This window comes from Balaenoptera physalus, assembly GCF_965194825.1.
Source record: "Balaenoptera physalus genome assembly, chromosome: 7".
Classification (NCBI taxonomy): Eukaryota; Metazoa; Chordata; class Mammalia; order Artiodactyla; family Balaenopteridae; genus Balaenoptera; species Balaenoptera physalus.
The window spans coordinates 25,826,470-25,850,965 of NC_138886.1; the positions used below are offsets into that span (position 1 = coordinate 25,826,470).

General features: G+C 40.3%; 1 protein-coding gene across 2 annotated transcripts in view; it reads right to left on the reverse strand.

The window, feature by feature from the left end:
- Positions 1-12,035: 12,035 nt before the first annotated feature.
- Positions 12,036-24,496, reverse strand: part of RAD23B (RAD23 homolog B, nucleotide excision repair protein) — a 44,476-nt gene continuing 32,015 nt past the window's right edge. Inside the window, exons 7-11 of one of the 2 annotated variants that reach the window (XR_014266185.1) lie at positions 21,696-21,828; positions 20,198-20,325; positions 18,355-18,525; positions 14,252-14,364; positions 12,036-13,400 (exon numbers count right to left, since the gene is read on the reverse strand). Coding sequence is in view for 1 of the 2 variants with exons in the window: in XM_082471216.1 (XP_082327342.1) it covers positions 13,287-13,400; positions 18,355-18,525; positions 20,198-20,325; positions 21,696-21,828 (546 nt within the window). In the remaining variant the exon portion in view is untranslated. The remainder of the gene's footprint in view (positions 13,401-14,251; positions 14,365-18,354; positions 18,526-20,197; positions 20,326-21,695; positions 21,829-24,496) is intronic. The other variant, XM_082471216.1, reaches the window with a different exon arrangement.

The following is a 24,496-nucleotide window of genomic DNA, read 5'->3' on the forward strand; positions in this document are numbered from 1 at the left end:
CTATTGATACTCCCACTGAAAGATAATGAACAGCTGAGGCCTAGTGGCAGCCAGTGGCAAGCCAGGAATGGAAGCCACAGGGCCTCTTTAACTGCATACAAGGAAACTTTCATCTTCTATCCAGGGCAAGCCCACAAGCCCAAGATGTAATAGTCTGAGCTGCTGAACTTCAAAGACAGTTAACTGCCTACCAGGGCAAGTCCAGTGAGGGCAAGGTAAAGTCCTGGGATCCCGACCAATGGGATAGGGACATCTGGGGAGAGGCCACTGAATGTGTAAGTTCCCCAGACTCCACTGAACCCTCCGAACCGGAAGCCTGGTGCAGCCCGCCCCTCCCCCCCAAGACGGTACCGAGGCCCCTTCCTACCAGGCGACATACGCTCCTCAGAGCCCACCTCTGCCCGTCTGGAATCTCCTTTAAGAAATCCTTACCTTCCCTGAGGTTAAAATGATGCTCGTATTCCTTTTATTAGTGTTTTTTTTCTCCCCAGCATCCAAAATCTTTTTCATAACAAGGCAGGATCTGGGGTTAGCTTCTGTAGCCCTGGCTGGCGCGTTGGCCTCCCGGCGGGCGTTCTTGAACTCCTGGCTGTGCGGGTTCCCGGGCCTTGCCCACAGGCCTGTGCGCCTCTCGGCCCTCGCGAGGACCAGAGAGCGGGACGGGCCGCACCCCCGGGGAGCGCGGCGCCAGCGGGCGGCGGTGAGGACGGCGCCCCTCCCCATCCTCACCCCGGGGGTGCGGCTCCGGCGCGGCTGCCCCCGCGCGGCGCAGACCTTCGGCGTGGGCGCCTCCGGACACGCCCAGCCTCCTTTATAGCCCCGCAACCACAGCTGTTTGTGTTTCCCGGCCCGCGAACTTCATCTTCCGGATCATCCAGGACAGGGACAGAGGCGGCGAGGCGGTACGACTCATGCACAACCTCTTTAGCACAAACTGGTTGAAGGTAGAGTTGTTTCCTCCGGGCCAGAAACCGTGCAGCTCTACGAACAGCCTCTGTAGATGTCCTGGCTCCTGGGCTCCGTGCACCGAAAGTTCTGGTCCTCTTTGTGGTGGATATCGACTCCCATGATGGCGCCTCCTGCTCAGACGGGTCCCTAAAAAGTCCTTTCATTTGTTTTCAGTTTTCCCTTTCGCATTTAGGTCTTAATCAACCAAAGATAACTGAAGACACGCATACATATGACTTTATTTTTGTCCAGATAGAAGCCAGTCTCCCTAGCAGCATTTACTAAATATTCCATCCTTTGTCCACTGATACTTGGTGGTACCTTCCCTCGCACATGAGGCCCTCCTGTATTCCTAGGTCTGCTTCAGGATTTCCGGCTTTCTTCCGTTTGCTTTGTCCTGTGCTGCTTCTTGGGCTATGGCTTTGTAATGCATCTTGATCACTGGTAAGTGAGGTACGTGTAAACAAGAATTATTATCATTACGGATGAGGGCACTCAGGCTTGGAATATTTGAGTGAGTTGGCCAAGATCACAGGGCTAATAAGTGGCCCCATCAGGATTCAAACCCACGTCTGCATTATTTCAAAGACTGGGATCTTTCCACTCCCCAAGGCTGTCCTCAGAGTCGTCTCTTTCCCAGGGAGCAGAAGGGCTTGGTTGGGATGGTAGTTTGATTGCATTGGCGTCATGCTTCCTGCCTCAAAGGAGGTCATGTTCCTTCCCAGAAGCAACTGACATTTCCTTTGGCTCCTGGAACCAGAGAGAAGCCACATTATCTGCCACTGTTGTCTTCCCTTGGGAGCACCTAGCAGGGCAAAGAGGACCAGTCCCGAGCTCAGGACCCAGAGAAACGGCCTCCACTTTAGTGGGCAGTGGGCGTCCTGCTTCCTGTACTGTGGCTGTAAGGAAGGGCTGAGAAGCCATAGAATTGTCTTCATTTCTTTGAAAATAGATCTGACCACATCTGTCTCCTCTGCTAAAAACAAAATAAACAAATGACACTACCCCTCCGCTCCCAGCAAGGAAAAACAAAACCTACAGTGGTTCCCCAAGGAAGCAATAGGGTACAGACTTGTTTTTTTGTGTGTGTGTTTCTTTTTAGCCAATAACCCTATTTTTTCCTATAACAGAACAATATACGGAAGCCTCAAATGTAAAACATTACAGTATAGCTTTAGAGGCAGGTGGTGTGTTCAGCCTCCTCCTTGTGCCTGGCATACAGTAGGTGCTCAGTAAACACTGATGGCTGCAGGGGCCTCTGGCTGAAGAATCCACATGGTTAAGAGAGGGCCATCGCTCCAGCTGGAGAGTGGCACATGGACGGGTCAGGACCAGAGAGCAGGGAGCAGCGAGCTTCAGGTGGTGTCAGCCTGGGATGTCTCCCTCACAGCCCCTTGGAGAAGTCTCTGTGTGGATGGGTTTTGAAGGAGAATAGGCTGATTCTCCTAAAGAGAGGGTCTTCTCCACTCCAACCCTGCTTCATGTACAGTAATATAAATCTGAAGGAGAAAAAAAACCCATCTGACTCCAAATCCTAAGAGCTTTCCCTGCGCTGCTCCCCCCAGGTGTGCCATAGGAGGGCAAAGGTACAAGAGCATCTCAGATGAAGAAAATCCCACTGTCTCCCCAGCTTCCATGCTCGTACAGACAGAAAATCGGCATAAAGGGGGACATAGGGGGTGGCTTGGAGACAGGTCCCCATCCTCCCTGGGCTATGTTCTAGTTATGTCACCCTCGCTGAGCCTCAGCTTCTCATCTGCATGGCAGGATTAAATGAGTCAATGTAGGTAAAGCTTAGTGCCCACGGTCCTGTAGGTTTAGTTCCCTTCCTTCCTTTCCCCCGCACACAGCACCCCAGCGTTCCTCTGGGCAAGAGGGCCAGTGTGGGCTGGCTTTTTTTAGACCAGCATCTTCCCCCCTCCTCCCCTGAGCCAGATTCCCCACAGGTGCCTTCAACTCTTCCACGATACAGAGGTGCTGGTTCCCCCTCACCGGCCCAGCTCTTCCCCATCCTGCGCTCCCACCTAAAACACTGCATGGCTCTCCCTCACCACAAGGGGGCGTATCAGGGCATGGTGGAGAGCATTTTCCATTATTTCCATTCCCCTTCCCAACCCGTTCTGTCAGGTCCTGGCATTTCCCCATCACTCGGTTGGGCTTTGCATTTTACTTTCCCTCTCCAATGCCAGACCAGCCTCCCTTCCACCCCAAACCTGTAGCCAGGGCTTCAAAGCACAATTCCTTCCAGTTCCCTTGTTAGCTGTGAGTGCCGAGCTCCTACTGCTGCTGATTGATATGGCAAGTTTTGCTTTTGGCTTTGACATGTCCATAAAACAAATGTGCACATAAACAATTATGGTCAGATATGCAGTCAGTGCACTACATGTTCAGAGAGTAGAACAAGTGAGCAGTCCTCTGCTGGCTCCTGGGCAGGAAAGCCTTCCCAGTGCATGTAACACTGAAGTGGGTTTTAAAGGTGGAGTAGGAGTTCAGATGAGAAGAGAGGAATATGGGAGAATTTCTAGGCAGAGTGACCAGCACGTGTAAGTGTGTACAGTTGTGGAAAGGCCTGGGTCATGGAGTCGTGTGGTATGGGGTGGAGAGGGAGACGGGCTGAAGGCATATGCTGAAGCAAGCCTGTAAAGGGCACTGAAAGCCAAAGAGAGGAGTTCAGAGTTCATTACCCTGAAAGCAGGAATAGAGGGCATTATGGCAGAGGGGCACCAAACAAGCTCCAGGTATCAATTTCCCAACCATATCTGCAGCAGACAGGAGGAAACCTTTCACCAGCAACCCAGTGACCATCCCAAGTAGTGCTTTTGGGGTCATTTAACAAGTCTAAGGTGGAAAAACCATCAGCAGTTCGCAAATTTTCCAGTATCAGGACCTCTTCTCCCTCTTAAAAATTGAGAAAGCCAAGAGGTTTTGTTCGTGTGGGTTGCATCTATCAATATTTACTTGATTAGAAATTGAGAAATTTTAAAAGTTAATTCATTTGAAATAAACCTAGTATATGTTGAAGTTAGTTTTTAATCTTTATGAAAAATAATTATTGTTAAAGGAATTAATGACAGGAATGGTGTTGTATTTGATTTTTGCAAATCTCTGTTATCTGGCTTCATAGAAGACAGCTGGATTTCCACCTCTGCTCCTTCATTCCATCTCTTGTGATATCACATGCCATGCAGCCTCTGGGAAACTCCACTATACACCTATGAGAGACTGGGAGTGAAAACAGCAAGCAGAGTCAGTGTTATTATGAAAATAGTTCTTATCTCATAGACTGCTCCTGCAAGTGGTCTTCAAGTCACATTTTAAGAACTGCTAGGCAAATCATCAGAGGAGCAAATAGCTGTCAATACAGCAAGGAGGGACTTTTTAAAAAATCACAGGAAGGAAAGAGACTTAATTCAGGGGATATGAAGAGGCAGGGATGAAAGCAAGGCAATGTCACCTAGGGCGACACAGGTTTGCCTCCTGGCTCTGCCACTAAGTAACTGTGTAGCTTTGGCCTGATTGACCTCAGTTAACCCATCTGTAAAATGGCAATAATGCTAGTGTAAGTAAAGCACGCAGCACAGGGTGAGACATTTGGACTTGTAAAGGTTAGCTCCCTCCTCTTGGGCCAAAAGAGGACTTTGTGAAAACAGCTTTGGTTCAGTAGCTAAGAGATACATGTAAGTCTGGGATAGGCTGTTTTTGCTTCTGTAACATGGGTCAGATGTGGACTCCAAATGCATGGGCACCTTGAAAACCTTGGTACTATTAGCACAGCTGCTCAATCCAAGGCCACAGTATAATGTGGCTATCAAACCAGCAAGCTCAAATTCAGGTTGCATTAATGGAGACACCATGCACAGAACAAGGGAGGTGAGAGCTCCTCTAGTATTGAGTTGGCCAAAAAGTTCGTTTGGTTAGTGAATACGTTGTTCAGTAAAGTTCTTCGTGAAAATGAAAAATGTCTTTCATTTTTACTTAAAACTGAATGAACTTTTTGGTCAACCCAATACTTTGCACTGCTCAGATCCTCCCTCAAGGATTGTGTTCATCAGGATGGGCAAAGCACTCTGTGTAACTCATTCCAAGTGAGGGATTTTTTTCAGCATGGAGAAGAATTGGCCAGAGGAGGGGAGGTGGTCAGGAAGACACAATCACTCTTCTAAAAGACCTGAGAGGTTGGCACACTGGCTCAGGGTGACCCCCAGAAATGAATTAGGCCCTGAGGATGGCCTATCCGGACAGGCAGAGGGGAGAGGGGAGCTTGACAATCCCTAGAGTGTAGGAAGTCTGAGCTGGCAGTAGTGAGGGCCACATCACTAGAAGTGTTCAAGTGGAGGCTGGAGATGAGGCATGAAAGAGGCCCTGTGCTTGGTCACTGGGTGGCACCCACAGGCCCTTCCCAGTCTGAGTTCCTGTGCCTCTGGCACGTCGGAGACTGTCAGAGGAAATCAAAAGGGAACACTGAGAGTCCCTAGGGAAGGGTGAAAGGTGCAGTGGGCATTCCGCCAGGCACTTTTGCTGGGTTCTCTGCCAAATTTGATCCAGAGACGAAATGTAGCTGCTAATTCCTTGGCCTAGAAATGGACAGGAGAAAATTCAGCATTGCTCAGAAAGTTCGTAGACATTAAAGCTTTCTGTGCCTGAAATGCCAATGTTTGCGCCGTGCTGCCCAGCTGAGGGGGAAGCCCCCCAGCCCCTTGGGAACGTGAGGTGCCAACAGTGAAGGAGGGAGGACCAAGGCACCCAGAGATCAAAGAGGCGCACTCAGCACCATTGAAAATAACTCAGTCACTCTCTCAGTCCTTAGGGGCCAAGCCTCATCATTGCAGAAAGGCAGAGAACTTCTCGCAGCCTTCAGGACAGGCAGTCTGCAGGCACATTGAACAGTCTTGGCCTTGGGAAAGATGTTCACCAATCCACTCTCTAATTTGACCCCTACTAGCAAGCTGTGAGGCAGGCTCTGCTTTACAGATGAGGAAATCAGGACACATGGCCAAAGTCACACAGCTGGCATGGGGTGTGAAGACAGAAATCCAGGCCTAAGTCCAAACCCTGACCCCCAAGACCCTCTGACCTGGCCCCAGCATGGGATTCTTGGGACTGCAGCTGTTGCTCTGCTCTCCATTTAAGTCTCAGATGTAGGCCCATTTGGAATTTGTCAACAGAATCCCGCTGTACCTACAACCAGCCAGCTCACTGTATTAGGTGTCAGGTCTTCAGAATCCGCTGCCAAGGTCCCTGGGCTGAGGAAAGAAAAACAGAGCAGGCTCTGGGACTCTGTTCATTGTCCCTCAGCTTCTTAGTCGGCTTTTAGAACTGAAGGGATGGCAGACAGGGTAAGGAGAGCCTGGAGCCCTAGTAAAGATGACAAAGGTTGTCTCAACTATTTGTTCATTGCCTGTTTATCCATCCAAAACTGACCAGGCATCTCCGCCCTTCACTTGTTCTGGGGGTACAGAGATTAAAGGCACAGGCATTGCCTTTAAAGAGCTCGTCAGGTGTTCTCTCGTTCACTGTACAGTTTAATGGGAGACACAAATAGACACTTTCAATTCAGGGTTTTCACTTTTATGGTAGATATGTACGTACAAGTGGCTGAAGGAATAGAGAAAAGAGGTCTCTGGTCCAAATTGGAGGGAAAAGGGGGTCATGGGCAAGCTTCCTGAAAGAGGGGTCTTGTATGGTTTTGAACAGAGGAATCAGCAAGATAAAAGCGGTAGGAACAATTCCAAACCAAGTGCCTGCCTGGCTTTAGGCAATTGCTCATTAGTTGCTGAATGTATGAATCAGGGTAGTAGCATGTGCCAAGACAAAGACACCACAGAGCACAATCCTTGGGGGGGGAACCATGACTAGTCTAGCATGTGGCCTGCACTCCTGTCCATCAGTCTGCTCCGCCTGCAGTCTCCCTGACCACCACTAGCACCTGAAACACACTTAGGCAGCTGAGTGCCTAAGAAGATTGGTTACACACAGGGGAGATGACAAGTAAGTAAACACATTGAGCATAGTGGGAGCTAAGTCTCTCACTGTCCAAGAAAGGAGTTATAAATAATGAAAGGGAGACGCTAGAATGAACCTTGTGGTGCTGGACTAGAATTAAAGGTACCAGTGTGACCGGTCAGAATGGCCATCATCAAGTCTACAAATAATAAATGCTGGAGGGGGTGTGGAAAAAAGGGAACCCTCCTACACCGTTGGTGGGAAAGTAAATTGGTGCAGTCACTACGGAAAACTGTATGGAGGTTCCTTAAAGAACTAAAAACAGAGTTGCCGTATGATCCAGCAATCCCACTTCTGGGCATATATCTGGAGAAAACTCTTAATTCAAAAAGATACATGCACCCCAATGTTCATAGCAGCACTATCTACAATAGCAAAACATGGAAGCAACCTAAATGTCCATCAACAGAAGAATGGATAAAGATGTGGTACCATGTATACAATGGAATATTACTCAGCCATAAAAAAGAATGAAATAATGCCATTTGCAGCAACATGGATGGACCTAGAGATGCTACTATATACAGTAGTTTGGAAAAGAAATAGTAGAATGGAAAAAAATACGAAAAAGAATATATATAAAAAATATATTGCATATATCTAAAACTGAATCACTTTGCTGTACACCAGAAACACAACATTGTAAATCAACTATACTTCAATAAAATAAATAAAGGGAGATGACAACTTGTTAGGAAAAAAAGGTGCCAGTGTGAACTCAGGTGTTCAATACCCATATGTAGATACAGGAATACAGATGTAATGTTTGTGTATTTATTTTCTATGCATCTACTGAAATGCTTGGGAGCAGTGACACTCCAGTAGCAATGAGCACACCTAGAACAAAGTTTTGGTTTCTAAATACAATCTACTTGAAGGGGAACAGAGCTCACTGGAGAGATGGTGAATTCCAGGGCTGGTGCACAGAAAGTACAAGAGCCTGAAATATATTATTGTGCCAGAAAATAAGGAAGTAATCAAAAGAGATAAAAACATGCCAAACACAGAAGTTAGCTTTAAGAACTAAAACAATGGGACAATTTGAGCATCAATATAATGAGTTATAAAAATGCACAACTTGAGTCTAGTCATGAGGAAACACCAAACATAAATTGAGGGACGTGGTATAAAACAAGTGCCCTGTAATCTTAAAAAAAAAGTTAAGCTCATAAAGATTAAGGTAGGACTGAGAAAGAGTACGGATTGAATGAGACCAACTAAATGCAGTGTATTATTCTGGATTGAAGTCTTCTGCTATGGAGGACATTACTAGGACAACCGCAAAACTTAAATGGGTTTGGGGAAGTAGGGGGTGGGGGCAATTGGGAGCATTTTGTGCTGTTCCCACAACTTTTCTGTAAGTCTGAAATTGTGTAAGGATGAAAAAATTGTTAAGGCTTTTTGCAAAAATGCAAACATGGTATAAAATTTATAATACCAAAATTTAAGATACAAAAATATTTTACAATTAAAATAATAATAAATTAGTGAAAAGATTTCTCTCTCCTTCGTAATTTCCTTAGAAGTGGAGATAATATAAAAATTAGCTTAAATGATGTCAAACAAGCAGAAGCAGACCTTGACAAAAAAGAAATCTTAAAATGAAACCAAAAAAACTCCACAAAATGCCCCCACCGAAAAAGACTAAAATGCTAAAAAGTTGCAAAAAAAAAAAAAAAAAATCAACTCCAGGGTTCATAAAATCACCCCAAAAAAAAAAAAAAAAAAAAGAATTCTAACCTCAAGCTGTTCTAAGGCATAGCCCTGCCAGCCCCATTCATTCTCATCCAATTTTTAACCAATTTTGAGATAATTTATCACATGTTCTTCTAATCTGCTATTGTTGGCAAATAAAACCCAGTTGGCTTCTATGATTTACAGACACTTTTGGACTTTGTTATAGAGATGGAAGCTGTCAATAACAAAACTCAGGCTCCATCTCAAATATCCTTTGAGCCTTAAGGTGGCAATTCAACAAGCAGTAACCAGTCCTGGCTGACACATGGCTGAAGTGTGGAAGGCCATAGACAGAAAGCCCATCTACAGCTAGGTCAAGTGTAGGATTGAGCTGCCCAACATTTTCATCACAGAAAGCCTAATAGTTAAAACACTGGAGAAAAAGGGTGAGGCTGTTTGGGGCGAGGGTTGGAGGCCAGCTTCCCCAGGCACCCTGAAGACCACCTCATGGTCTGGAGAGGAATAGTATCTACAAACATCTATAACTCATTCTGAGCCAGGTGAGAAGGGAGGATCAATAAGAATGGAAAATAAGTTTTGAGTGAGACATGAGGCAGAAGTCTGGGATGAAGATTTTCCAATCTGTGCTCCCAGAAGACAAGTTATGCTGCACCTGTTGAAGGATCCATTACTATTCAAACGGTCTCTGTGATAGTATATCAAGCTCAATGGCAGAGACCATGTTTCCATTCACTTTGGAATCCACAGCACCACACATGAAGCAAATCTGTCATCGCTGACGTTTCTTTGGTCCTCCTCGCCTCCCCTCCACAGTGCAAACCCTGCTTGTGGGGCCACTTCCCATGTCAACTATATCATGATAGGGAAGGCCTTTTATAACCGATTTGTCACCATCAGTGTCCCTGTGGTTCCCCAACCATTAGAGCACAGTGCTGCATCTCTTGCCTACCAAGTCCAAGACTTCTCCTGCCTCCTTGTCTCTGCTCCTCCCATCCCCAAACTATCCACACACAGTTCTGGAAACTAGTCTGTCACCCAACAGGTCCAACTGCTATATCCCTCCCTCCAAGGTTCCATCTACTCTCTTCCAGCTGTTGTTAAGATCCTTTTTCGAATTGCCCCAACTCTGATCCCAGAGCGCAGGGATTCCCAGATGCATTCGACTTTTCTGTTCTGGTTGATTCATCACTACGCCAGGTGCTTTTGACAGCGCTTAGTGCTGAATTTAGTTATCTTACTAAAGAGAAAGACATCGCATAGGAACAGCAAAGAATAATTTTAGACACTGCATACACGCCAAACGAGCACACCAGGCACACGATGTGCTCCTCCCTTTGATAATGAATATATGGGGGTGATACCACCCCTCTGGAAAGAACCCACGAGGGTCACAAGCAAAGCAAACTGAAGCTAAGAACTCAAGAGGCCAAGAATGCCAAATAGAGGGGGGAAAAGCATCATAATTTAACACACGATGGACCTGGTTGCAATTTAAAACAGGGGTGGCAAACTTTTTCTGTAAAGGGCCAGATAATAATTATTTAGGTTTTGCTGGCCATAGTCTTTGTTGCAACTATTCAACAGCAAACCTCTTTAGCACAAAGGTAGCTGCTTATAGACAATACGTAAATAAATGAGCATGCCTGGGTTTCAATAAAACTATTTATGGACACTGGAATTTGAATCAATTTTCACATGTCATAAAATCCTTTATGTAAAAACAACAAAAACAAAACCAAAAAACATTAAAAATGTAAAGGCCATTCTTAGCTCATGGCTCATACAACAGACGGTGAGCCAGATTTGGCTCATGGGGCTGCAGTTTGCCAGCCCCTGGCTTAGAACAAAGTGGAACAAAATGGACACTGGGATGTCAATTGGAAGGACACATCGTACCTGAGACGCACAGCTAGGGAACTCACCAGAACACAGACATGGTCAGGAACTCCCCGAAACTGCTTACTTTTGGTTGAATATTTTGTAGCTATCTTAGGCTGGCTGATACAAGAAAAGAAGTATGGAAAAGGGGGAACTCACTGAAATCTCTAAAAGCTCTCATGAACTTTCATTACATTCTATCAAGTATCCCATCCCTGTGTTGATGTTTCGGCTGAGAACACAAACAGGAGACCCAATAAAATCGACCTAGTGCCTGGCCTCCTACACACTATATTCACCAATTACTGAAGAAAACAGAAGGATCAGTGATAGAGGCACCGGCAACTTCCAATCTAAGATTCCATGTGGTAAAATCATTTAAAAAATGAGAAATGCCATGTTGGATATATTGAAAATAATTTATAATTAATTCTCTGGAATCCTAGCCATATAGTACAGGAAAAAAATTGTATGGTGGAACACTTCAGTATTTTTAAACAATGTAGAGACATATTTGACTAGGGGATGGCAATAAGAATTGAACAAATATAAACCTAAGCTTCCTCATTTTCCAAAGAGCAACTCAACAATAAATATATTTCAAGAAATAGATGACAGAATATCTCAAATGCAAAATTCCAAAGTCATGTAGTCACTTAGATTAACCAAAACCGTAAATTAAAAGATAACAGCAAAAGGTCACAAAAAGCCTATTTCTTTCATAGCGTCATGGGTGATTCTTTAAGCAGATACACAAAGTACTGTAAAGAATGGTCAGAACTTGGCTTGAACTGTCTTCTGGTAATTATTAATCCACTATTTGTAGTTTTGTTGTCCAAGGACAAAAGCTCCATGTGATCGATCACCTTCTGCTGTCACTTTCCAGAGAAAAGAGAGGCTGCTGCTGGTTGTTTTTTCCCTTTTCCAGCTTTCACTATGCTCTAAGCAATTAAGTGGCAGATAAAATATCGTTAAAATAAAGTATCCCATTTTCTCACCAGAACTGCCACCCCTCTTCCCAACTCATTGTTCTGCCTTGAAAGATGAACATATTTAGAAATCCTCATTTTATTCTGAGACATTTCTGCATAATCCATTATAAAACATACAGGTAATACAAAGTCCAAAGGTCCTGTTGTGTTTATGGAATAAACACATGAAGATTAAACTACATGATAACACCATGGGGAGAAATCATGGTTTCATTTATTTTCATGAGATAGTTCATGAGTGCGTGACGTAAAAGCTTAAAAGTCGTCACCAAACTGTGCTAAGTATTATTAAGAGATTATGCAGGAAGAAATCTGTGCAAAGTCATCTTCTTAACTCAGTATCAGATAGTAGAAAAAAACATTTCTTTAAACAGTTTCTTTTATATTCAGGAAAACAGATTTGAAAAACTGAACAAGTAGACACCTGCTCCCTCTTTATGATCAAATAACAACGACAATGAAGGAGATTCCAAAGAAAAAAGCTGAGATGAAAAAAATCCAAATAAAAGCCAACACTGCTATTAAGATTTTTCTTTTAATATGCCATGAGATATCTTGATTGTATATTTTCCAAAGTACTTTTCCAGCCGCATCTCCCAACCCTTCCAAAAGATTTCTCCAGTCTGTCCAATGCAATAAAGGATGCTAGATTATAGTTCTGTCCACCTTCTCTTTTCGAAAGCAAATAATCCTAAATGACTTTAATGGTCATACATTCTTACCTAATAAGGAAAAACATTTACAAATATCAGAAACCCAGTTTTGAGACATTTGCATTAATTTTGAACTGAATCAGCATTTTGTGGGTTTTAAAAAAGGCAGCAGTTGGAATTCACGACTTGCTGACAAACACATTTCTGCTGAGGGAAGGGGAAGGAAGACAGGGATGGTGAATGCTGCATTTCTCCATTGGCCCCAAAGTGCTAATTCCACAACGGGATACATCAAAAGCAAACATGCAACTGTGGTTTTAAAACTTTTTACTGCAATATAACAATGAAGTAAACAGTAATTAGACACCTACCAATTTTTCCCCCAAAACAAACCAAAAAAATGTAAACAGGAAAATAACTCTGCCTATACTTGTACAGCTTCTCAAATCATGTTAGAAGGGTCTCACATTCAATGATCAAGAAATTTAAAATAGCAGTAATTATTTTCATTTTAAGAAAAGATTCCCCCTCTCCCCCCTCAACCCCAAGTATTTATCATGAAAGAATGGGCTTTCTTACACATTAACTCTATACTTATTTGAAGCAGCAACAATAACCATCAATAATTTGGCATTTCTGTTTACAGTTGCTCCAATTTTTTTTTTTTTTTCAATTTCACAAAGCCATTATCCAGTGTTGCCATAAAATAGGGACTGTAGATTCTAGGTAGCAAAGATTCTTTCTGAAACCACTGTTAAGTCAAAGAAATATAAAGCAGGGCATTACACTAAATTTCTGGATCTAGTACACTAAAAAAGAGTGAAACCTAGGAAAAGTTACCTACTGTTTTTATAGAGGAAATAAAGACCTGCAAAAGCTGACTTTTGGTTGTATAATATTTTACACGCTGTGTGGATCTGCGGCATCTGCTAATTGAAGCAGACATGCACGGTATTTATCCCTGCCCTGTATCCTAGACCCCCCTCCCCACCCCCAAGAATCTACTACCTTATACCAAGTATTGTGGATATGAGCCCAAGTCATCCCAGACAATCCAGTGAACAAAGTTAGTGTAATGCACTGGTGTGAAGTGTGAGATAAAAAAAAGTCCCTTTCAATCTTCATCAAAGTTTTGCTGTAGAAGAAAATTGGCAGCCAAGTTCTCATTCTTCTCACAAGCAAAATATGCTTGTATCACAAGTCCTTCAGGAAATCCTAATGCCTTTAACTGGAAGAAAAGAAAGAAAACATATTATGGAGTCTAGCATAGCACTACTGACAGATCATCACTTGAACACATACTATAAAGGACACAAAAAAGCTTGAGAATTTTAAATGAATTCACCCCTATCTGAATATGGAGTCACTGTCCAATGCTAGGGGCTAGATAGAACCCAGGCCCTTTCCTGTAACCACCTACAAATTCTTTGTTCCTAGTTAAAGCTATTAGGCTAACAGATACCTTGATAACACTCATTGGCATTAACACTAAAAATTAGCTTCTGTGGTGGTTTAAAAATAAATGACCTTACAGAAATCTGTAAATCAAACGGCTTTCAGTACATATGTGGTGAAGCTATGGATGAGAGCAACCAGAGGCTGCTAACTATTTGTAAAGAGAGCCACATCTTTCATTACGGTCATATATTACTCTCAACCTCCTGGCCTTATGAAACACTTCATACTACAAAAATGGGTGGTCAATTATTAGTAATATTACATGATATATTTTTGAAATCAAGACATATGGTGTTCGATTTTTATTTGCTTAATTTTTATAGCATTTAAATGGTGATATGACCTATTTAATTTTTGTCTTCCTAGTCTATTAAAAATCACTTGTAACTCAGTAATTGCTGCTTTTAAAAGCCTTTAAACACTCAGGTCAACTGTCTAATTCCCTAGGTACCACACATTTGTCAGCCAAATGTTATTTATGAACCACCTTTCTCAACTGTCTCAATCATCTTGCATTAGACTCTATCAAGAAATGACTTTTAAAAGCTGGGCAAAAGTCCCGATTCAGCATGATTATATTCATCCATGAAAGGAGAAGAAACTCAAAAATGATTTTGTTACCTAGGTCTTGTCCAGATTAAAGCTGGGCTAGCTGAAGTAAAAGGTAGATAGGGCACGATCCAACTATATTGCTTCTACAAGACACACACTTTAGATTCAAAGACACAAATATGCTGAAAGTAAAAGGATGGAAAAAGATATATACCATGCAAACAGTTACAAAAAGAGAGCTGAAGTGGCTATATTAATATCAGACAAAAGAGACTTTAAGATTAAAATTGTTACTAAAACAAAGGACATTTTATGATGATAAAACAATCAGAAAGACTTCATTATAAACATAGAGAACAACAGAGCCCCCAAATACATGAAACAAAAACTGACAGACTTGAAGGGAGAAATAACCAATTCAACAACAGTTGGAGACTTTAATATCCCCATGTTCTAGAATGCATACGAGAAGGCAGAAGACTGACAAGGATATAGAAGACTTGAAAAATACTATAAACCAACCAGACCTAACAGACATTTAGAGAACACTTAACAGCAGCAAATTATACATCCTTCTCAAGTATACACAGAACATTCTCCATAAAGACCATGTTAAGCCATAAAACAAGCCCCAATAAATTTAAAAGGATTAAAATTATACAAATTATGTTATCTGACCACGATGGAATGAACTTAGAAATCAATAACAGAAGGAAATTTGGAAAATTCATAAATGTGGAAACTGATACAATCCTAAGTAACCTACAGATCAAAGAAAAAAATGACAAAAGAAAATAGAAAATAGTTTGAGATGAATGAAAATAAAACCACAACACACTAAAACTTATGGGATGCTGCTGTAGCAGTGCTTGGAGGAAACCTTCTAGCTGTAAATATCTACAGGCATACCTCAGAGACACTGCAGGTTTGGTTACAGACCACTGCTATAAAGCGAATATCGCAATGAATCGGGTCACACGAATTTTTGGTTTCCCAAAGCATATGAAAGCTACGTTTACACTATACTGTAGTCTATTAAGTGTGCAGCAGCATCATGTCTAAAAAAAACAATGTACATACTTTAATTAAAAAATGCTTCATTGCCAAAAGATGCTAACCATCATCTGACAGCACAGGGTTGCCACAAACCTTCAATTTATAAAAAATGCAATTAACTGCAAAATGCAACAAAGCAAAGCGCAATAAAAAGAGGTATGCCTATGTATTAAGACAGATATAAAATCAATAATCTAAGCTTCAACCTTAAGAAACCAGGGGAAAAAAGAGGAAACTAAATCCAAGGCAAGCAGAAGGAGATAAAATAGAGACTAGAAAAAACAGAGAGTCAACAAAACCAAAAATTCTCACTTTTTTTCTTTAAATCAACAACATTGACAAACCTTTACCTAAACTGACATGGAAAAAGAAAGAAATCTGAGGATTCAAATGACTAAAATCAAAAATAAATGTTGGAACATTACCACTTTTTATAGAAATAAAAACTACTATCAGGGAATACTGAGAACAACTAAGTTGTTGTATGCCAACAAACTAGATAACATATATGAAATAGACAAATTCCTAGAAAGACAAAAACCACCCCAACTGACTCAAGAAAAAAAGGAAAAATCTGAATAGTCCTATGACAAGCAAAGAGATTGAATTAGTAGTCACAAAACTTCCCCAAAAGCCAGGCCCAGATAACTTCACTGGTGAATTCTACCAGCCGTTTAAAGAAAAATTAACACCAATTCTTCAAAAACTCTTCCAAACAACAGAAGAGGAGGGAACTCATTCTGTAAGGCCAATATTACTCTGATACCAAAACCAGACAAAGACATCACAAGAAAACTACAGACCAATATTCCTTATGAATATAGATGCAGAAATCCTCAACAAAATACTAGCAGACCAATTCCAGCAACACCCCAGGAATGCAAGGTTTGGCCAACATACAAAAAATCTATCAGCGTAATAAGGCATATTAACAGAAAAAGGGACACAACCACACAACCATCTCAATCAACACACAATTTGACAAAATCCCACACCCTTTGTGATAAAAACATCCAACACACTAGGAAGAGAACTTCTTCAACCTGATAAAAGGAATCTAATGAAATGCACAGCTAACATCAAACTTAATGGTGAAAGACTAAATGTTTTATTTTCCTCTAAGATCTGGAACAAGATAAAGATGTTGGCTCTCGCCACTGCTATTCAACTATACAGAGGTGGCTCTAGATAGGACAATTAAGCAAATAAATATATATATATATATATATATAAATAATATGTAAATATTAATAATAAAGGACATCCAGATTGAAAAAGAAGTAAAACTATGTCTACCTGCAAATGATATCTTACATATAGAAATCCTTAGGAACACACACACAAATTATCAGAATAAATGAGTTCAGGAAGGTTGTAAGATACACAAAATTAAATTGTATTTCTATATAACTAGCAATGAACAATCCAAAAATGAAATTAAGAAAAACAATTCTCTTTATAACAGTGTCATAAAGAATAAAAATACTTAGAAATAAATTTAGCAAAAGAAGTACAAACTGAAGACTAAAGAAATTTCTGAAAGAAATTATGGAAATTCAATATGGAAAGACATCCCATTCTGTGTTCATGGCTTGGTAAAGACTTAATATTGCCAACATGGCAATACTCCCCAAATTGATCTACAGAAAAAAACACAGTATCTATCAAAATTCTAGCCAGTTTTCTTTTTGCAGAAATTGGACAAGCTAATCCTAAAATTGATATGAAATTGCAAGGGAACCACAAGAGCCGAAACAATCTTGGGAAAGAAGAACAAATATGGAGCTCTCACACTTCCAGATTTCAAAACTTACAAAGCCAGAGTAATCAAGACAATGAAGGATTGGCATAAGGATAAACATATAGATCGGAACAGAACTGAAAGCCCAGAAATAAACCCTCACATTTATGGTCAACATATTTTCAACAAGGATGCCAAGACAATTTAATGGGGAAAGAGCAGTATTTTCAATAAATGGTGCTGGGGCAACTGGATATACACAGGCAAAAGAAATGAAGCTAGGCTCCTACACCTCACACCATAAACAAAAAGTAACTCGAAATGGATTATAGACATTTTACATTACATAAATGTAATAAGAGCTATAAAACTCTTTGGAGAAAATACAGGCTTAAATCTTCTGACCTTGGGTTAGGCAATGTTCTCTTCTATGACACCAAAAGCACAAGCAACGAAAGAAAAAATTTCTCCAACACAGAAATCAAGATTTGATAACTGTAACCTCATAAAAAAGTTGCTCTAGAACAAGTTAGGCAATTGTCTATTGTCACTTCTATTTACTTGAGGGGGAAAAAATAACACTGCAATATATAAAGTATCTTTTAAGAAATACATAGTTACAAACCTGAACACTTGATATGTTTGTCATAAACAAAGACTAATTATAGTTCCAATGATTTTCTAAGTATTAAGTTAAAATGCACTTTCTCTGATTTCCATCTCAAAACACTTTGTAAGATAAGACAGGGCAAGTACTATGATTCCCTATTTACAAATGTTAACAATGGGGCCCAGAGAAAAATGAATGACTAGTCACAGTATCATAAAAACTAGGTTACTGCAGTGCCACAACCTGTATGGGCAGACATGATAAGGATGAAAAGAGAATCAGGATACCAGGTTTTGATGTTTACTATACATGTATTTTATGAAAATATTCATATACATATCTATTTACATTTTAGAGACAACAGTGAAATAAAATTTGAAATATAAATTAAAAATGGATAATCTTGAATTGGGCATATACTTTTTAAGATCATTTTTTCTTACTGAATTCTAAAACATCAATGAAAATTTTAGTTTCTTGATATTATTGATAACTATTTCATGCTAGACTGGTATTCAGTGCTAGTCCCTTGGCTTCACAAAGAACACAATGGAGAGCAGGGCTGAGAAGAGACTGTCTCCACTGCAGTCCCTAGGTTAATAGTGCTCTATTTGGCTCTGTCCAGTAAGAGCTCTCTACCGTGATGGAAATACTCTATATCTGGGCTATCCAGTGCAGGAGCCACTAACCCCATGTGACTACTGGGCATCTGAAATGTGGCTAGTGTGACTAGGAACTGAATTTTTAAGTTTTACTGAAACTCACCCTTTCTATAGCTTCTTTTTCCTGAGGCGTTACTTGAATGTAGTTCATATGACCACTTCCAGCTTCTGCAATTCCTCCACTGCCACCTCCACCACCTCCTCCTTGACCACCAGCTTCTTGAACTGGTTCATTTAACATCTGAATAAAATGCTCCTGATGTTGGCTAATTTGCTGCAGTGATTTGAAGGACAGAGAAAAACAAGACATTCAGGAAAATAAGAATTCTAATACAAATAAGAGAGAAAGCTATAACTTTGCAACTGCATTATTTTAGAATGATTCTGGATTATTCAGTCTTTGGAAGGATGTGATTTCTTGTACATTAAAGAAACTTCGTATTTCTGAGGTAAACAGTGAAGGATTAAAAGAATCCAAATTCTCTTTCATAAACACTCCCACCCTCCCATCACTGTTAAAAAACTGCTTGATGACTATAAGAAAAAATAGAAGTTATATATATGTGTATATATATATATTTTCTCCTCCACACTAGTAGGCAGCAGAATGCTATAACAGGGGTCCGTGATCCCCGGGCCATGGACTGGTACTGGTATGTGGCCTGTTAGGAACTGGGCTGCACAGCAGGAGGTGAGCGGTGGGCGGGCAAGCGAGCCAAGCTTTAACTGTATTTATAGCCGCTCCCCATTGCCCCTATTACTGCCTGTCAGATCAGCAGAGGCATTAGATTCTCATAGGAGCGCAAACCCTACTGTGAACTGCTCATGCGAGGGATCTAGGCTGCACGCTCCTTATGAGCATCTAATGCCTGATGATCTGACGTGGAGCTGAGGCAGTGATGCCAGCGCTGGGGAGCAGCTGCAAATACAGATTATCATTAGCAGAGAGGTGTGACTGCACAGAGACCATAATAAATCAATTGTTTGTAGACTCATATCAAAACCCTATCAGTGAGTGGCAAGTGAAAACAAGCTCAGGGCTCCCACTGATTCTGCATTATGATGAGCTGTATAATTATTTCATTATATATTACAATGTAATAATAAGAGAAATAAAGTGCACAATAAATGTAATGTGTTTGAATCATCCCGAAACCATCATCCCCCCACCCTGGTCCGTGGAAAAATTGTCTTCCACGAAACCGGTCCCTGGTGTCAAAAAGGTTGGGGACCGCTGCTATACAAAACTCAAATATTTCATGACCTGAGCATTAAAATAAGCCCACAGGTATGTTTTCTATGAGGCAGTGCGTCACTAGTAATAAGCTTGGGAAAGAGAGACCTAGAGAGTTAAACATTTCTTTTTGCTAGAGTTTCTTTGGGTTGGTTGGTTTATCTATCTATCTATCTATCTATCTATCTATCTATCTATCTATCTATCTATCTATCTATCTATCTATTTATGGCTGTGTTGGGTCTTCGTTTCTGTGCGAGGGCTTTCTCTAGTTGCGGCAAGTGGGGGTCACTCTTCATCGCGGTGCGCGGGCCTCTCATTATCGCGGCCTCTCTTGTTGCAGAGCACAGGCTCCAGACGCGCAGGCTCAGTAATTGTGGCTCACGGGCTTAGCTGCTCCGCGGCATGTGGGATCTTCCCAGACCAGGACTCGAACCCGTGTCCCCTGCATTGGCAGGCAGATTCTCAACCACTGCGCCACCAGGAAAGCCCCTCAGATTCTTTAATAAAGTGTTTCCCAAACAAATATTTAACCCAATCCCCACCCCCAATTCTTGTTTTATCAGTACACCTATCTATGGCATATTCTACTGAGTGCAGCTTAGAAGAACAGTTTATAGACTTGGTGAAGGAGAAGGGGTGCTCGTGGACTTCTACAAAATGTGATACACTCTAAACCCATTTTTGGAAATTAACTGATTAAAATAGTCACCTGCAGTAACTGCGGATTTTCTCGACCTATCTGTTGTAGCAATGCTGGAAGCAGGGAAGGATTCTGTTGAATAATTTGTCTCATCTGTTGAAACTGAGGCTGATTCCGTAAAAATTCAAGAGGGTGTCCTAAAATACACATGAACATTTTTAAACAAAAATAGCAATTATATATACAAACAATCTAGACAGCAAACATTGTCAAGAAAAAATATGATTTGAATTCTCAGATGTATATAAAATGAAGTAAATAATGAAAACATCTTCAAACTGCACCAGCTCGCAAGTCTCATACTGCAGAAATTATTCCTATTAGCTAAGGTAGAGTACAGAACACTAAAAGAACAAAGTTTTCCTACAATTGCCCTGGGCACTCAATATTATCAAGTAACACTGAGAACTTGTGCCCTTCGTGCACTCTATCAAAATAAAAAGTATTAAAAGTTGTTCCTGATGCTCAAAAGTTCCTAAGAAAAATATATACCAGGATTAAGAAACGCAAAAAACTTACCTACTTTAATTGCATACAAAATAACTATGCTTTTGAGGTTACTAAGAGTAATGAGAATGTTTTAGATGTACACTGTCATCTAAATTATTCAAGACAATCATTCAAATTAAAAATGGCCACATCATATGGCTATTTATTCTTCCTTGTGTAACACCAGTTTTACAGAAGAAGGAAACGAGACTCAGAAACTAAGTTATCCAATAACTGCCACTGAATGGGACAGCACCCCAAATCTGAACCAAAGCTGTGGCCTCCTCTTCTATTTCCACGCTGAATCTCAGGAAATGAGAGCCTATCCTCCAGGAGACTGCACACAAAGTGCTTAGGGATTTCTGTCAACTAGAGATGACTGCCATAATTAGAGCCAGGAAATACATAAGAGAATGGTCTCTTCAAAAGTAAGAGTTTGAATTACTTTATCAATTTTACAGAAGAAATAATGAAAGAGAATATTAAATAATTCCTGGGACTACCACGGGCTCCAGGCTTTGCTTTCTAGTCAAACCTTTGCCAATGGAAGCGTGGGTGCTGTAAAGACACCTGAATTCAGGCTCTGCTTTCACCTCTAGATTCAAGATATTAAACCTCCCAGGTTTTATTTCCTTGGTTCTATAATAACCATTAAGATCCTACTGGCTTTGAAGACATTTACTGGGAGAGAAAGAGACAAGGTGAGCAAACCGTTCCAAATGGCTTCAGAATATAACACTAAATGCAAACTGGGAAGCATCTCTTCCTTAGAATAAGCTAAACAGAATATGCCCTTTACCAAAACTGCAGTAATGATGTTTAATATAAGTGAGAATATCTTTTATATCCACTTAGTATAATTTCTTTTGGGCCCTTCTCTAACACTGAATAGAGAATTTGTTTTAAGAGTTACTGAGATGCTCTGGGAATGAACCTCATCTCAAAAGTATTTCAGATTAAATTATTTTATACTAAAGATTCAGGACCACTTCCTCCCCACTGAAAGATTCCACTTTACCTCCAGAACTTGTTGTCGTAGTCGTAGCTGTCGTAGTTGCTGCAGCTGCAGCCACTGAAGACTGAGGAGCCCCAGTACTCGCTGCTGGAGGGGGGTCAACCACAGCCTGACTTTCTCTATCTCCGGGAATTCCCTATAACACAATTTCCAAGCTTTAAAATAGCTCATCATTCAAAGTTAGTTAAATATTACACAGAGTAAGAGGCTTATGAATCTATTTAATATCCTTGTCTAATTTCTAAAAGCATCAAAAAGACGTCTGCTTCAATTAAATGTAAAGGATCAAGACATATCTGAAATCTTCACATATTCAAATTAGATTAGAAATGGCCTCAATGTGGTATAGATAAACCCATACTACTATAATATACAGTAGCATTGTCCAACAGAACTTTCCATGATGATGGAACAGCTCTATATCTATGCTGTCCAGTAAAATACCCATTAGCCCCAAGTAGCTACTGAGAACTTGAAATGTGGCTAATGGTACTAAGACACTTAACATTTTAACTTACTTTTAATTTTCTTAAATTTAAATAGTTACTTGTACTTAATAGTACTCAACAGCTACCCTACTAGACAGTGTAGATCTAGGATATAAAGTAAATAATTTTGCAATTAAAAAAATAAATCATGAAACGTTTATCCAGCAACACATGTTAACATCTAACACCAAAGTATAAGGCAAGACCCTAAACTTGCATAGAAGTAATGGTGTCTAACATTATAAGGCTAATTATTTAAATTTTCAAAATATCAACACAAATCTTATTAAAATTAGACATATCTGGCTTTTATGTTATATATCGCTCTAGTTGATTTTTGAACCTCACAGAAACTTTCACTAGCTCAGTGACAGAAAGGATTGTATTTTTAACCCTAGCCTTAAGATCATCCAAAGAGATTTTGATGCACACATGGCAGCTGTGAAGTGATCGCTGGAAAAAAAGAGTCTAATGGCGACAGAGCAGGTGATGACAGCGGCCAAGCGAGGAGGATGTCCTCTACTGATCCACGGTTCTGAGAGAGCGGCATCCAGAAATGTATCACGTACAAAAACTTAAAACGGATTATTCAAAAATTACAAAAAGTAAAGGGAATTCCCTAGCGGTTCAGTGGTTAGGACTCCGCACTTTCACTGCCGAAGGCACGGGTTCAATCCCTGGTCAGGGAACTAAGATCTCACAAGCTGCATGGCGCGGCCAAAAAAAAAAAAAAAAAGTAAATAGGTATAAAAGAATCTTAAATAATTTAGGTAATGCTTTTTCTAAGTTTGTGGCATTTATCTTCTGAAGTTATTATAACTTAAAACTGCACTAAGATTTTTGGAACACTCCTATTTTGATAAACAATTTATAAGACTTCTCATATACAACTTATTAAAGTCTTTATGAAATCTTCACAGATTCTGGAAGGAGAATAAAGGAGAAAATATTGTATTTGAATATGAGATGGTAATAGTAATTGCTTCCATTTTCCAGTAAATCAGAAGCCAAAATCATAAACATATGAAGAATGAACGGTAATAAACAGCAGGATAATGGCTGCCTATATTAGAAGTTTATTGTAGGCACTGCAAACAAATGTTTTTCACAATCCACCAATTCAGACCCTTAGATGAGGAGCTATCAAGTGCTAACAAACTATATAGAGACTGAGGATCCAAAAGCCTCCATCAAATTCTCAAACAAGTTTGTTAAACTAAAAAGTTAATCACCATTCCTACAGATCTACCTCCAATTCTCACACATAGTATTTAGCCCTTTATTAGATCATTATTTCTCCTTTCCATACACTCACCCTCACTTATACAGAAGTGTCAAAAACTATTAACAGTTAAAGGTAGCCCCTTTTTTCCAGTCTATGAAACAAACAGTAAATATATAAAACTTTAAACTGTTTCATGAACTTATCTCTCATCTATTCATTTGTATTTGATGCTAAATAGCAGCAACTGTGAAGAGTGATTCATTTTTTTATACCTCAAAATTTCAAATCTATTAGATCAAAATATTTGATATCATTAAATTTATGCAGAATTCCAAATCAGGTATAAATTAAAGCCATTCTATGAAAGGAAAGGCAGTATTTTAATGTAATATGTGTTTTTTGGGGGAGGGGAGGAATGAGCAGCAACCACAAACAGATCCACAGTAACTATCAATCCAGTATGATTCCTCAGTTTCAAACAAAATGATAATTAAATGAACTGCCAGCATTTTAAAGACTCTCAAGAGGACAATGGGAAAAAGAATTCAAACGATAAAATGATATGCTAAGAAAAGGTTTTGTGAATCTCATGCATATAAGTAGGCAAACGACTGGTGGAGGAGAAGCACAGTTATCTGCTCTTGACAGGGACCCTCCTGAAACCACGCTCTCAAAAGGAGTTTCTAACAGAAGTACAACTGGAAACAAAGGAATGGATTAAACCTGTGGATGGTATTCCCCAAAGAGTTAGGATCTGAGATGATGTTTAAGGCAACTGAGACTTTTGATAATATTCCAACACACCAAAGAATTATAGAATAAAATGTTAGGACTAAAAAGTTAATCCAATGTTATTGCAAACATCTACACTTTGCTTTTGACCCATGTCACATTTGTAAAATAGACATTCATTGTCATAAAATATCACGGGTTTCAGTCCATGCCCACAACAATCTATTTCACAAAAACCTTTATTACTAGAGAACAAAACCCAATAACTTATTCAAAATTCCCTCGACTGCTACTGACTATAAATAAGCTAACAATTCAAATGCCAATAGAACCAGTCATAATATCACACATTAAATTAA